General features: G+C 31.0%; 1 protein-coding gene across 1 annotated transcript; it reads right to left on the bottom strand.

Annotated features, from left to right (window-relative positions):
• Window positions 1–262: 262 nt before the first annotated feature.
• On the bottom strand, window positions 263–5,261 carry LOC131171863 (54S ribosomal protein L51, mitochondrial-like). Its single transcript, XM_058131949.1, has 4 exons — window positions 5,077–5,261; window positions 3,428–3,507; window positions 1,893–1,999; window positions 263–560 (listed from the first exon to the last, which is right to left on the bottom strand). Exons 2-4 carry the CDS (start codon window positions 3,505–3,507, stop codon window positions 388–390), a joined length of 360 nt encoding a protein of 119 aa, XP_057987932.1. The 5' UTR covers window positions 5,077–5,261; the 3' UTR covers window positions 263–387.
• Between the last annotated feature and the right edge of the window lie 10,660 nt (window positions 5,262–15,921).

Raw genomic sequence — 15,921 nt, forward strand, 5'->3', positions numbered from 1 at the left:
GGTGGATTTTGGTTGGGCTGGTGGAGTTTCGTCAAATTTTCAATGGTAAGTACACAAGCAATCAGCTTATTCATATTGGCCATTAAAAGCCTATAATGCTACCCTAAATTAGATCAAGTACCATTTATGTCAATATATATGCACATGCTTTAGATGGCTAAATTTTACACTATGAAAAATCTTAAAAATGTTTTGCCTATTTTTAGAGCAAAACCAAATGAGAATTGAAACATGTCGAAAAGACATATAACCGAGTTCAATGCTACAATCCAAAGCATCATATAATGCATTTTCATCTGATTCTGTAACTAGTACTAAGTCATTGTTATAGCTTTATGACACTAAAAGCATGGCAATAACAGCTATTCATTAAGCGGTTTTCATGCCTCAAAATCTAACTGCTGTTGTCCATGTACCTTGCACGCTTGGGTGCTGGGTAACATGCCTCGTCTTTAGTTTTACCACCTTTCTTCCCAATGAATTCCTTAGCCTGGTCGCTTGCAGAAGTATTTCATCTGGAGTCAAATTCTTCACACAAACCACCCGCTCATTTTTGTTCTCTGCAAACATGCAAAGAAAAAAGACTAAAGAGGCTTTCTAAATGCATGCGAATCACACCATATGCTCAAATGCAGGAAGATCAAATGTATCTAGAGGCTCAGGCACTACTTTTTAATGAGCAATTAAGCCATTCTTGAATAAAAAACATTTAATGTTGAACCAAAAAATTTCATACAAAGAAAAAAGAAACTCTAAAAATCCACACAAGAAGGGAGGGGAATATGAAGACCCATCACCCATGTTCCATAATGCCAAAATCTCCAGTGCCCATGTCAATTCTGTTGTTACATTTCAATGCCATCACCATATAAAAAAAGGTTTCTCAACACATAGAATTCACCATACAGAGAACTTTTGCCTCCATGAGAACACTGAGTTTCAAGTTAGAAAGAAGGATCAATTAGCACCTCCCACAAATCGGAGAAAGGAACAAAAACCTCAAAAAGCATCTGGGCATCTCTTCTGTAACTGACAAGCAAGAAGGTTATGGAAGAAATAAACCCTACCTACAATTGTTTCTACAATAGGTTCATCCTTGCCATGATTTAATTAGGGGATGATGGCCGGCAACAAGGTGGAAGGATTCTAAGGAAGATCAAATTCAAAGACATAAAGGGACATGGCCCTTGAATTTGAGGGAATGGTTGAAAAAAGGAATGAATCCATGCTTATCTCCATCCTTAGAGAGGTTCTCACTACCAAGCATCATCATAGAGATTCAGGAGCGAGACATTTCATAGCAATCTCTCTCTAGAATTTTGACCATCTTTTGCTTAAGTAGGTTTCTTCTGAAATCTAATTCAGCGATTATTCTATTGTCAATTTTAGTAATACTTGTTAACCACAAACAATAACCCAATTCTACTATACTTCCCTATATATTTGTCTACCTAATGAAGCAATTACAGCACAAAGTTCAAGAAAAGTGTGTATGAATTACCTTTATTGATCTTAGCTCTTTTGTCCTTTTAACATTAAAAAATTAATGTATTTGTCCAAAAATTAAAAAATAATAAAATAATACTAATTTTAGCTTTATTAGAATTTACATATTATAATATTCTTCATAGGCTTAATTGGTTTAAAAATTTTTGTAATCAATTGAACAAAATTAATTTTTTTGAAAAGCTTAACTGCACATTTGAGACAAGTATAGGAGCCTCCAGATGCATTTGTCCATACTTGAAAGGAAAAGTCATACAAAATGCACAAATCCGTGTGCATGCTCACACACACAAATTCATACACACACACACACACACACACACACACACATGGAGAGAGAGAGAGAGAGAGAGAGTGAGAGAGAGAGAGAGAGAGAGAGAGACTACCATAAAAAGCCTTCAAATATGGATGTTGCCCACGATTGAGTTCAGTAATCAACTCTAGCTGAGGATTTCCTTCTTTAAATGCTGGCAGTTGTGACTCCATAAATGCCCTGCCACATTTGATAATCAGCAATATTGGACAAGGAATTCAAGCCACTAGATTTTGCAGCAATGCAGTTCATATCCATGACTAGCATGTATTTGGTCCTGCAATGCCTATTCATGTAGCTTTATTTAACCAAACTTATCAAAATTACCAATCTACAAAGCATTAATAAGCATAAAAAAGTATAAAATAAACATAGACTTTTACCATTAATAGAATTTAGAAAATAAAATAAACGCAAATTTTGGACATTCGAAAACAAACCTAGATTATTTATATTCAAAAACAAATTCAAATAGCACTATTGGTGTTGTTAGAAAAAATGAGAAGAACCATTTTTAGATAACGTAAAAACAGATTACCTAAATAACATGTTAATACTTCTTTATTTACAAATAGATGGCAACTAATCAAGAAATAACTTAGCTAAATAGCATGCTAGTGTCCTTTTTTGGAAAAAAAATAAAGAAGCAATATCAGAAAAATACTGACATGAAGGGCCAACATAGCATTGTCGGTTATATTTAAAAAAGGACAATTTCAGTGAAACTAGAAATAGAGGAGTCCAAAATGTAGTTAAGATGAGAAAGATAATAAGAGAATATTGAGAACAACGTATGAGGAGAGGAATTAAAAGGACCATGAGTGTTGAAAATGAAAATATGGGAGGTTCACGATCCTAGGTGTGGTGGTATGATGAGATTTTGGTGACTAGTTATCACCAATGATACTAATTCCGAAAACTTCATAGTGTCTAAATATCGAATTCTAGTAGATAGGAAAATTTCAAGTCGAGTTGTAGTGTTTTTTCGCTTATTGAAATGCTCACCGAATGAGGAAATAAAGAAGGTGTGCCTTTTCAAAGCCTTGCATTTGGAACAAGGCACACATCTAGGCATATAAGGCGAGTTCTTGGTGAGTGTCGCTAGCGTTTCTCCTATAGAGGTGTTAGGGTTGAAGTTTGGTGAGCCTTAAGCCTAAGGCACAACTTTAATAACTATGCATGTAATCCTAACGAGATATAATAGTTCCAAAGAAGCTGACTCATCACAAGACGACTTGAAAATTGTAGAACATTGATAATACATATTAGGAAGTTATTCTACTATAGATCTAAACAATTTTTTATAGAATATTAAAAACAATCATATCAAGCAGAAATTAAAATAGCAGAATGAAATGTGATGGTTTCCATGGGATTACACAAGTAACTTTGAGTTTGAGATCAAACACATGGAAATTTAAGACATATTCACTGTCACATTAAACAATTTAATATCAACACATCAAGGAAGCAATAATGCAAAATATTTTGGGCTAGCACTTAATTTCTGAATATGCCTCTACAGCTCTACCTTTTCAATCCTTCCATATGGAAACATGCCTGTTACTGTTAGTTAATTATATGTAACATAAATGTCAAAAATGGTACCTGATGCCCCTACTACTTCCTCCCCAGTCACAATAGCTCACAATCAGCTTTTGAAGTTGCCACACACCTCTCAAAGCCATCTAAAATTCAAAGATAATGAGCTAAAACTAAACATGGTAGGATGAAAATGTAAAATGTTTCATTAAAAGATGATATATCTATGATAAGCACGGAAACATATGAAATGGGGCAAAATGAAGAACAACAACAGCTAGGCTTAATTCCAAACTAATTGGGTTCAGCTGTATGAATCCTCTTTTGCCATTGAGCTCAACCAATTCCACATTAATATTAAAAAATGTAAATCTTGCAAAAACTAAATAAGGAAGGAAGGTTTTGGCTACAAAGAAAAGAAAGAACCAAACTATATGGAGAATCAAAAGCAAATTTGGATTTTTTTTTTTCTCTCTCTTTTTTCTTTCACATGTGATCCAAAGTAAACAAATTGTAGAGGAAGCGGCGGGTGTTGGTGCACACGCCATGTAGAGAAAATATCGAAATTACAGAGCTCAAAATAATTTACATTCTCAAAAACTTATCAACAAGAGTATATCAAAAGAGGTTACAAGAAACAAAGAGATCATTCAAAGGACTACCCATCCAAATAATAAATCATACTAATAGAAATAGGAACAGTTGAAAATAATCCCCAGAAACAAAAATCTCTCATGATTAGTATTTCAGTTACAACCAAAAACAAGTACACTGAACCAAACCCACAAAACCGAAGAAGAAAATCAGACTTTTTCCCTACACCACTCCGAAGTCCGAACCATAGTTATTAGGCAACTGAACCAAACCAACAAATTTCAGTTTGGCTTTAGGACTGTTTGGATCAGTTTTATTTGGGCCTTCAAAATATATTGCAGCAAAGATCCCAGGAAAAAAATGATACAACTAACCAAATTCTCTTAACAAGGATATATAAAGGAGGCTGGAAAGAAGAAATGTAGTTGGTAATTGAAAATGTTAACTTACCACAATGAACGTGAAAAGAATAGAAAATACTAAAAAATCCTCATTTACTTTTTCCCTTCAGATATACATGCTGCTACATAAGTAGTGTTGAAGAAGGTCCAGCTATTTACACCAGAAATGCCCAAGACACAACACAAAAGACTCCTTGTAGTTCATACTTCATAGTTCATAGTTTAAATTCCTTTACTTCATGTAACATAATATGAAGAACAAAAGTACTTAAAATAGCAAATCAATAAAAATGGGTCAGAATAAAGCTTTCACGATATGCTGATAACTCTTCTCAGCTCAGCAAGATAGCCAACAAATTAATTAAATAAGCGCAGAAAATAATCTAGACAACTTCAAAGTTAAATTCAGTCTAACAAAGATCAGAAATTGACATGGAAATCAAAAAAATTCATGTTTGAGTCCAGTGATAATAAATATTAAAACACCCGGCAAAGGCAACTAACTTTCGGATGAAAAATGAAACTTTAATAGTTTAATGCTCTAAAAACACCCAGAAAGTCAATAATCAAGCTAATCTCAACAGAAAGCAAAGCCATAAGAAGTAAAAAGAAAATCCCAACACAACAAATCAAGCAAAATTCTCACAACAGATAAGCACCCAAATAATCACAAGGCAAGTACCAACAGAGCAAGCACCCCAATTCAGTTTCAGCTCACACCTTAATGCTCAAGCAATTCTTAATTAAATTACAGCAGGAGTACAACAGACGAGGAGATGTTGCGTCGGTCGGGCAGGAGAGCAGAGGGTACGTGACGTCCTGAGGAGTTAAAGCTCTTAGTGTCGGCGTCGTTGATGAGAAGAACTGAGAAGAGGGGAACTGAGAAGGTGGTGGGTGAGGCCTCTGCGCCGCATTACGACTGAGAGGAAGAGACGTGCAGATATAATGGGCTGGGCTGGGCTGGGCTGGGCTGGGCTAAGATGATGAACATTCATTAGACCTGGACAGCAGAAGAAGTGGGCTTTTTACGGAGAGGAAAAAAAAACGAATTGAATCAATTTAATCCAAAAACTAAATTAAAAAATCAAACTAAATTGATTTGGTTTTATTTTTTTTTAGTAAAAAACAGTGTTGTAAAAGGGCAAAAAAGCTGCCAGCAAGGCGAGTCGAAGCTCTGACGCCTTGCCTGAAGCGAGGCAAACGAGAAAAGGCACGCACTTGAGACCTTTGATGCGAGAGGTGATGGATCGAAGAAGTGATGCCTCTTCAAAGAAATGAAATGCGTTTTTTTATAAATTTTTGTTTTAATAGCATAAAACAAAAGAAAACCTCCACTTTACCCTACCTACAAATAGCAGAACACAAGGAGAAACAAAGCAACCAAGTATTTTCTTCCTTTTTTTTCTTCTCGCTCTTTCTCTCATCTTCACATTCTTTCCCCTCTCTCTTTCCTTTACTCTTCTTCTATTTTCTTCGCCTTTCACCTGCATTGCGCAACATGCAAGCAGGTCTAGCACCTACTGCAATCTAGGGGTTTTTTTTTTTCTCCATTCTCTCCTTCTTCTTCTCTTATTCTCTCCTTCCATGGTCCATTCTTCACACCAGCAGTACCAGCCTTCCAGCACCTTATTTGTTTTTTTTTTTTTCAATTTTTTTTGTTAAATGGATAGTGTAATATGCTTATTTTATTAGATGGATATTGTTGTGATATGCTTTTTATTAAATGGGTATTGTGATTTGTGATATGTTTTTATTAAATGGGTAATGATGTTCTTGTTATGATGTGTAATTGTGGAAATTATTGACAAATTTAATTGTTTAATACTTTAATTTTTTATTTGTTTGAATTGAGACAGTATTGATATTAATTTTTGATAGCTTTTATTATTGTTACATAAATTCTTTTTTTTTTCTTTTTAATATGCTTTTTAATTATTAAAGTAGTTAAAAGTATAAATTTTTATGTTAATATATATATATATATATATATATATATATATATATATATATATATATATATATTGATAATTTAAATTAGGGCATCTTATTTCAAAAAGACCCTCGTCTCGCCTCACTTCTTGCTTAAGGTTATAAGGTATCCTGTTGCTTTTTGCTTTGATAATACTGATAAAAAATCATTGTGTGCTCACTCTTAATTTGAACCGTAAAACCCTTAATTTATTATATCAAGTGAACATTAGGAGAAAGGCATGTTAAAGTAAAATTATTTTGAAGCTTTTGATCTAATGTAAGCTTTTTTTAAGTAAGATTTTTGTTATTTTAAAATTTGATCTAACGACATCAAAATTTAAACCTTTGAGAGTTTTGGAGTTTTAATCGAATAACATTTTGATTAAATTTTATTCAAAATTAAATTTAGAAAAGGATACTGTATTCCTAGTTGATGTGGTGTCACATATGATATTTTTTATTCTAAACATACGAGTCTCACATGATGTATCATTAAATACTTAAAAAAAAAAAAAAACTACTTTCTCTCTTCTCTTTTTCTCTCTCTCCTCTCTGCAACCCATGATATCCAAAATCCTATTCCTCTATGCACATTTCAACCTCATTCCAGAAGTTCTTTAGGAAAAGGCCTTAGAAAACAAGACGAATGGTAGCTTATAAGGAGTGCACTAAGAGCACTAAGAAAGGTACACTGCAAGAAAAAATCAGAGTTGTGATAGAAAAATCTATCACAGATCCAATTTTGTGATGGATTTGTGACGAAAAAATTGACGTAACAATTTTGCTTGTCACAAATTTTTAGTGAAGGATAAGAAAAATCCATCACAAATTTTTTGACGGAATATCTGTCAAAATTTGTGATGAAATTTAGTCGTACGCCACAAAATGTTAGCTGGTCAAAACATGTATTTGTCACAAATTATTTTAACTAATTTTTTTGTAATGGAAAGCTTTCCGTCAAAAAATTGTGAGGATCAGTCCATCATAAATTTGTGATAGATCAGTCCGTCACAATTTTGTGACAGATTATAATTAGTCACAAAATTATTTTTTTTTCAAATTTTTTTGACATTCTAATTTTTAAATAATAAACAAATAATAGTGAATTAAGAATTATTATATTTATATAATTAGTAATAAGCATAAATAAATATAATAATAAAATTTATAATAATTAGTAAATAAAAAAAGCATATATTATATAAAAGTATAAAGTTAATTGTACAAGTAATAAGTTCAGTTAGCAAACGTTAACAAATAATATCAAGCTACAAATTCGGTGTGTTCTGATTATGAGGATCAACAGAATCACTTCAAGGGTGAGATGATGACGTCATTTGCCTCATCGTACGCCTCATCTCCTTTCGTATAGAGCAAAATTGCTCTTCACTCTGTTGCCTGAGGCGTGATACCTCCTCCTTAATGCATTACTGGAGAATTTGCTCTTGATTTTCTCTCATGTGTACGATCTCCTCCTCAAACACTATAATGCGCTCATTAACAATATGATCTATCACCGTAGCTGTCTTACGTGAAGTGGCAGAACTACTGAATGAGTCTGGATACAAAGTTGAAGCATGAGAGCCCAAACCGTACATGCACCGCTTCTTCTCTCCACCCACAATATCCAAGTATAGGTGATTCACATAGATCTCCTGTGAATCGTCATCATGTGAGTTCGAAGTAGCATTTGTAGTAGTAGCAGCTATCATAGCATCCATTTGATCCTGTATATAATTATTAGAGCTAATAATTAATTACAAGTAATAATAAAACTAAAAAAATGAAATTTAAAAATTTTAGTATATAAACTAATTAAGAAAATTTCTGCAGAGTATTGTCTGTAACAGGACATATGATAACTGCTAATGAAGGCAAAATAATGTTCCTATATATAAAATAGCACTTCAAATATCCTTTTTATATCATTCACCGCTACAATATTTATACACAAATATAAACACTTCTAAAATATTATTATATTTTCAATAGTGAGAAGCTATTATATACAAATTTCTCGTTGATGATTTTTAGTTACAAGGTATTCATCGCAAATACTTTTAGCAATGAAAAGTCAAGCGATATAAATTCGTCACTAATAATTTTCAATACCTTATTCATCGCTAAATTTATAAATAATTTTAATTTTTAATATTATCATAATTAATATAAATTAAAATTATGATATTATTTTAATAGTAATTACCAAAAATCCTATTCTAATTCTATACGCTTAATTTTATTAGTATTATTAATTCTTTAAAAACTAATTAATTATTTAGTTAATTACAATAAAATTAATAAACCACATTAAACACTGAAACTCACTTATACTAATTGATGGCGTATTATGGAGAATATTAGTCCCCAGATTAGATCCCAAAGCTAAATTAGTTAATTTAGATATGAAATTTTAATAATTTTATGTTTATTTATATCATTAAAAATTTTAATACTAATTTTATTAATTGACTCTAAAAATTTTTCTCTAAATTTAAGAATAATAATTTATTAAATTTAATATTTAAAATTAGTTAAACCACTAATAATGAAAATAGACAAAATATTAAAGCCAAAAAAATCTAATTTTTTATGATATAAAAATTTATCTCTATTTATTTTATTCCAATAAATTTTTTATAATAATAATTGTAAATTATTAATTTAAAATATTAATTGATTTAAAAAAAAAATTGTCTACGCACATTTAAACTTATAATATTTAAACTTATTTTTTCCATTATATTTTAACCCTTTGACTCACAAACCTTAAATCAAAATCTCTAAAAATTAATCACTTAACCGATAGTTAAAAAAATACTACAATTAATGTCAATTATGATTTATAAACTTTTTCTATTAATTTTTTTACTATTTAAAACTAATAAGATATATAATTTATACAAAAATAATAAATATTAATTATTTATTTCACAAAATATAATTTATAAATTTTTATGAGTTATAATAATTATACAATTATTTAAATTTTAGCCCCTTCCATGCACAATTCTGCCTTCGCCCTGGCTATTGGCCTCTATATGACAATGAGACAAGATGACCTGCCAATCACAATCTAAGAGCTGACAACGTTGAGAAATCAAATGGAGAACCGTGGATTGAGCAAGGCACTCCCAGAAACCAGGTTCAAAAAGACTTTAAAATTCATCTCCACTCCAACCTTCCGAAAACCACAAAAATTAGTTTAACACAATATTTGGATTGATGAAGAATAAGAAAAGCAAAAAAAAAAAATAAGGGTAAAAAAGCATAGGTATAAATTCTTTTTTTTTTCTTTTTAATTTGACAAGAGAAGAAAAATAAAGCGCAGAAGGAAAATAAAAATTTATTTTCCAATGATCTAATAAATTCATTGGTATTTGAGTCGATTTTGAGTTATAAGGTCTCCATTTCGATTTTAGGTCAAAGTCAATTATATTAAAAAAAATTATTTTTATTGGTACAATATTTTTAATTGGGAGATAAAAGGAAATTTATATTATTTAGATAAAATACAATTAGGCTCGCATATAATTCAAATTTAAATTTATAAAAGCAAAAGAATAAAATAATGAGTAAATACATTATATTTTCTTTCTCCCCATATTTTTAACTTTCCAAATAAGAGAAGAATAAAATTATTTTCATTTCTCTCCTTTTCATTTTACTTTCATCCAAAAATAACAATGAACTATATATATAATAATGGGAGTTTTTGTAAAATTTTAGGATCATGAATTTGTATTTAAGAGTTCCAATAAAATTTCTTTTAAATAGAGTCTTTGAAGGTTTTTGAAAATTTCCCAAAACCTTCATTTTCAACCAATCAAATTAGTTAATTAAGAAATTTTATTTTCAATATCTCTAAATACCTTTTAAAACTTCCCCTTTTTTTAAATAATAAAAAATTATAAAATTCAAAATCATAAAAAAATTATTTAAAAAATTCTTATTTTACTCTACTTCCTTAAGATTTATTTGGCTGATATTAAATTTTGAATAGAGTGTTTGATTTTAAATTTGTTTAGAGACACGAATGATTATTGACTATAAGTTGAAAGGGTTAAAATCAACCTTTGCCTTTTTATTTATTATTATTAAAGGGAAAAAAATTAATCTATTGCCCCTATCTGTTATAGGGTAAATTCTACAATATACTCGGAGCACCCTCACTCACAAAAATATAGAATCCACTTCTTATGATTTAAAAAAGAATCCATTTTTACTTAAGTGTAAAAAGCGCAAAGCAAGAGATAGTGACATGCTAAAAAGTTTACCTTCTCTCTCTATTTATTTTAGAGAGAGAAAACTTTCTACTCTTTTAATTTTCTCTTTGATCAAGTTGAAGCGTCCATACTGGTTCCCTTGCCCCTTAACCCGTTCAAAGCATGGGCTTGTTTCTCTCGCCACCTTCTGGGTTGTGTGTAAATATCCTTTTGGTTTATAGTTTAGGTTGCAGATCTTGTGCTTATAGGAGGGGACTCTATTTTGTATTTTGTGTTTCTGGTGTGTGGTGTTTGGTGTAGGTTCTCAATTCTAGGGAAGACTCCAAGGAAGGCATCTTCAACGAACAAAGGCCTGCATTTAACAGTTGTTACCGATGCTTCATGGCTAAATGAGAGAGGCCATGACCTTTGCCTCTCCTCTCTCCCAAGTCGAAGGCTTTTAGAATATGTACTCGCATGGAGGTGATTGCTAGCATGTTTGAGTTATGAGGTTTCTTCTTAGCCTTGGTTGGTCTTCTCAGACTTGCATGGTTCTGGAGGAACCTTCCCTTATCTTGGTCCCCGATGGATAGCTCTAGTTTTGTGGTTCCCTGTCTTGGTGGCGTTGAGCAAGCTTTTGAATTTTTATTGGAAACAAAAGACTTGGGCTCTGGCTGGTTAGGGTTATAGGCTCCTATTAGTTAGGTTTACATCTTAGTTAAGGGCCTCTATTGAAACCATGCCTTCGGCCTTGTCTATGTAATTTGCCCAATGAGCATTCATGCAATGGTGCTTGCAATTAAAAAATTAAAAAAAAAAATAAAAAGTGCAATGCTATAAGGGCTTCTCGTTGTTTTGTTGATGCACCTCTCGCATGGAAAATATCCACAGTTCAAAGGAAAAAGATTTTGACTAAGTTTGCACACAAGTCTTGTTTTTTCCATAACAAGTTTTGTCTCATTTCTCTGTCCAAAATCAATCTGAATTTAGCAAAAACCTGAAACTCTGCCTCTCTCTCTTTTTGGAAAGAATCTTCAAAAGTGAATCTTCCTCATCACTTGGCCAAGTAAGAGAATCTTCACTGTTTCTTATAGGGTTTCAAAAGTCAAGTCCTTTTCTTTACTTCTTCTCCATTTCTAAGCCATTGCTTTCTGTGGAACTTGAGTAATAGGTTTCATGGGTTATTATTTCTTCGTCTATTTGCTTCCATTTCTATTCCTTTGAATTGGGTTGTTTTTGTTTAGGCTTGTGATTATGTTGTATATCTATTTGTCAGTCAATTAGCCTGTTTTGCTAGGAAATTAGTTAAAAGATAAAAATGGCATGGTCTAGAATTATATGGCATGAAAATAATTTAAACAGTGGAAGAAAATGCCAAAAAAAAAAGTTTAAAATATAAAAAATTTTATAACTGGAGTCTTTCAAAAAGTGTAAATGGAAATGTAACAAATAAGGTGTGGTTAAGGAGAATAATGGGAAGAAACAAATACCCTCTTTGGTTTGATTGCTCAATTTAATTTTGTATTGTTTGATATGATTGCTTGGAAGCAAGCTTTGAGGATAATCATTTTTGGATGCCTTGAATCATACTTTGAAGACAATGGTTCTTTAGATAATCCATGCTTTCGTCCAAGAGTGTAAATGGAAATGTAGAGATTTTAAGCAAATCGTGCAAAACAATTGAAGAATCTTGAAAGAGTTTGGTTGAAGACTAGAGTACCAAAGCATAGAAGAATCTTCGAATTTTTGGAGAAAAAATGCCAAGTATCTAAATTTTGCTCGAAAAGGATTATTGAAACATAAAAAGTACATATACTTGAATAGTTCAGATCCATATTATTCAATTGACCGCTCCTTTTACTATATATATATATATATATATATTTTTTTTTTTTTGATCCCTTACAAATTTAATTATTGAACCCTCATTTTGGTAAATTTTAAAATTAAATAAGAGTATAATAAAATTACATAATCGCTTGGATGATTAAGAAATAAATGACTATTTAGTCACCTATATAGAAAGATATATATTTGATAGTATTAATAATAGTGTAATTCTTAATATTTTTAGTATCAATCCAATTATAATATATTAATATTATATTTTTCTATATTTTTAATAGTATTTTATTTATTTTTTATAGGTTGACCCCAAAAAAGAAATTTTTTAGATCCACCATTGTGCTTGAAGGAAAAAATTGCTTGAGTTTGGAAGGCAAAATGGAGATTTTTTAGTAAGAACTGTCTTTTTTATGGGATAACATAATTGAAGGGAGTATAGCATGCAAAGGTGTATATATGGGGGGAAAATTTTTTCCCACAACTACACATAATGCCATTTGGAGAAGGAAAACTTTTTGAAGACTATGGTACCAAAGTATGGACAAATTTTCAAACTTTTAGAGAAAAGATGCTAACTGTCTAAATTGTGCTCGAAAAGTATCATTGAAGAATAAAAAATACATATGCTTCAAAGAATTGAAACATAAATGGTATATAAATGTAACACCCCTCACTGATTACAGTGTAGCCAAGCGAGGAGTGCTATATTCGGTGTCGGAGCACCCTATCTTATCTTAATTTATTCCTTTAATAATTTGATATCGTTATATTTTAATATCAATTAATTTTCTATGAAGAAATGAACGGAATTTTCTCTATTTTATTATCAGTTGACGTATTTCACTATTCACCTGCTTGAAATTTTCAATAATATTTTACAATAATAATATCATTTATGCTCATTATATTCATCTCACATTCAATTTTTGTAATTCACATACTCATTTATACAAATCTATTCATACTCAATTCATATGTAAACATTCTCAAATTACATAAGCAAAATTTTCAAATCTTCTTAATTTACAAAATAATTACATAATTTCATAATTTACATGATCTACAAATTAATTACAGCTCCATAATCTATATTTCAACATACAATTCATAGTTTACATTAAAAATAATAACTAATTATAAAAAATACATAATATGATCTATATGGACCCTATCTACATGCATTGCTGAAGAGATGACAACCTTATAAACTTCTGACACTTCCGCAGATCTGAACTCTAAAATCTCTAGTCTAATGTCCATTGGGTTTTTATCTTCAATACCTGCGCGAGGAAACAAATCTATCGCGCTAAGCATTGCTGCTTAGTAGTACAATAATATGACAATAAACAATGTATACAAATAAAAATAATTGGAGCATATTTTTTTATACTCAAGAATTTTACTGGGTTCATATGAAATTTGCCATACAGTATGTTTTTTGTCATTTATGTTGCTCTCTAGAATCTCTTTTGTCATAAGTTTACTATAATCATTTATATAATGTACAAATAAATATAAAATTTATACTTATACTTATATTCTTATGAAAGTCACATTTGCAATGTTATTTAAGTTATAATTCTTCTACTAGTCTTTTTATCACTTTTTTGATACTTTCTAAGTTGTTTACAATCATTTCGTAATATTTAAAGTTTTTAGAACTAATTTAATTTACTTCAGATCATTCTAAGGAACAAATTTTTGGAGCTAATCTAATTTATTTCAGAACTTCTTCTCATTTATTTACTTTCTAGCATTTTTATTTGCTAATGTTCGTAACTTATTTTAATAAATTAAACTGCCCAAGTAACCTACAACAGGCTAACTAAACTGGATAATGGGTCGTTGGCACTGGACACCGCGGTGCCTCGGGCAGTCATACCATGGGACGCAGAACGTCAACCACGTATGCAGTCAATATGGCTAAAAAGCTATGATAACACATAATCGGGCATAAAAGCCATGAATGTTGGCATAAAGCTATGAATGCGGGCATAAAGCCATGAATACGGGCATAAAGCCATGAATACGGGCATAAAGCCTTTCGCAGTACTGCTAAAACAATACCTTATTTGCATGCCAATCTATCCAATCTGACACACGTGTCTAGGCAATACATGGGCACATTAGCACCGTTAAGAGTTTATATGTTTCATCATTTCATTATATTTTTATTTATATTTTTATAGCATTCTAATTTTGTTTATAATGGAAGCATAATTTCCAATTTCACATTTCTAAGTAATTTATGCATTCATCGAAATATTCACACTAATTACAATTCACATTCATTTGATCTCACATACCATTTCACATTCAAAACATCTTTCCTTTCTCTCTTGATGCGAACCTAAATTCCAAATGACACTTTTATCTCATTTATACATTCAACAATTTATTTATGTAAAGTACATTTCATACTTCAAGTTGTATTGCTAATATATTATGAATTCCATTGGTGTTGGGAGTATAAGTCTCAACAATCCATCTAGGTTAATTTCATTTCATATTCAAGTGGTATCACTCATGTTTTATTAGACCTACTAGTAATGAGAATACAAACCCTAATTATATATTCACATAACTTAAATGTTCATTAACTCATTTAGGTAAATTACTATTTCTATTCCAAGTAATCCATGAATATTTCATGGATTTCAAATTTCATACCTTAATTCCTCTACCAATTTAGTTCTTACACTTTGTGTCTTTGTACTACTATTCATATTACTATTCACTCAAATTGTTGACTTTTTAACACATAATAAATTTATTGAACCTAAGTTCACCAAGATACCACATTTTGCATTCTAAAGTTGTTGGCATTGGTTGCCAATACCATTTCAAAGCTTAGTGTTAGTTATTCACAATTTTCAGATTTAAAGCAATAAGTTTACTGTTCATTGGTCATTTGTACAGTAGGAATTTGATAAAATTATCTTCATGAAAGTTGTTTCTTATTGTGTCTAGATACATTTATTTTTTTGAATCACTACATTTGGAGTTTTATAACTCAAGTTATGGTCATTTTACCATAACTGGCCAGATTGACCTGTACCCAGAATTTCTGAGTAATTTGGTTCTGCTAGATTTGGCGACCTAAGTTTGGTTGGCAATTTGATTAGGTTATGTTCAGAATTTGGATTTATGTTCTTCATGAAAGTTGTAAGGCTATGTCTCAGCTTTCTTCTGGTAAACTTTCAGATCAATTGAACTTTTCTACATTGAGTTATGACCATTTGAACAAACACGGTTCATTTGGTCATTTTCCAGGGACAGCCTGTTGGTCACCCGGATTAGGGTAATTTTTAAGTTAACTTGGTTTGATTTTCTGGGCAAGATTTCTTCACCAAAGTTGTGCCATTATGTGTGTAGTTTCATGTCCAATTAGCCTTGCACCAATTGAACCTATAAAACTCTATTTATGGCTGCCCAAACCTGCTGAACTCATAACCAGTCTTACAAGTTACCAAGGGCAACATGCCTAAGTTCAACTCTAACATCCTTACTCACTTCAATTCCTCCTCACACACATTCAAATGGT

The sequence above is a fragment of the Hevea brasiliensis genome, chromosome 13 (assembly GCF_030052815.1).
Source record: "Hevea brasiliensis isolate MT/VB/25A 57/8 chromosome 13, ASM3005281v1, whole genome shotgun sequence".
Classification (NCBI taxonomy): Eukaryota; Viridiplantae; Streptophyta; class Magnoliopsida; order Malpighiales; family Euphorbiaceae; genus Hevea; species Hevea brasiliensis.

Bases quoted from the DNA above. Each gene is read 5' to 3' on its own strand.
- LOC131171863 (XM_058131949.1), bottom strand. From the start codon at position 3,507: ATGGCTTTGAGAGGTGTGTGGCAACTTCAAAAGCTGATTGTGAGCTAT. The intron at 2,000-3,427 runs GTACCATTTTTG...CAAATGTGGCAG, and splicing joins GGAAGTAGTAGGGGCATCAG to GGCATTTATGGAGTCACAAC. The intron at 561-1,892 runs GTAGTCTCTCTC...GCATGTTTGCAG, and splicing joins ATATTTGAAGGCTTTTTATG to AGAACAAAAATGAGCGGGTG.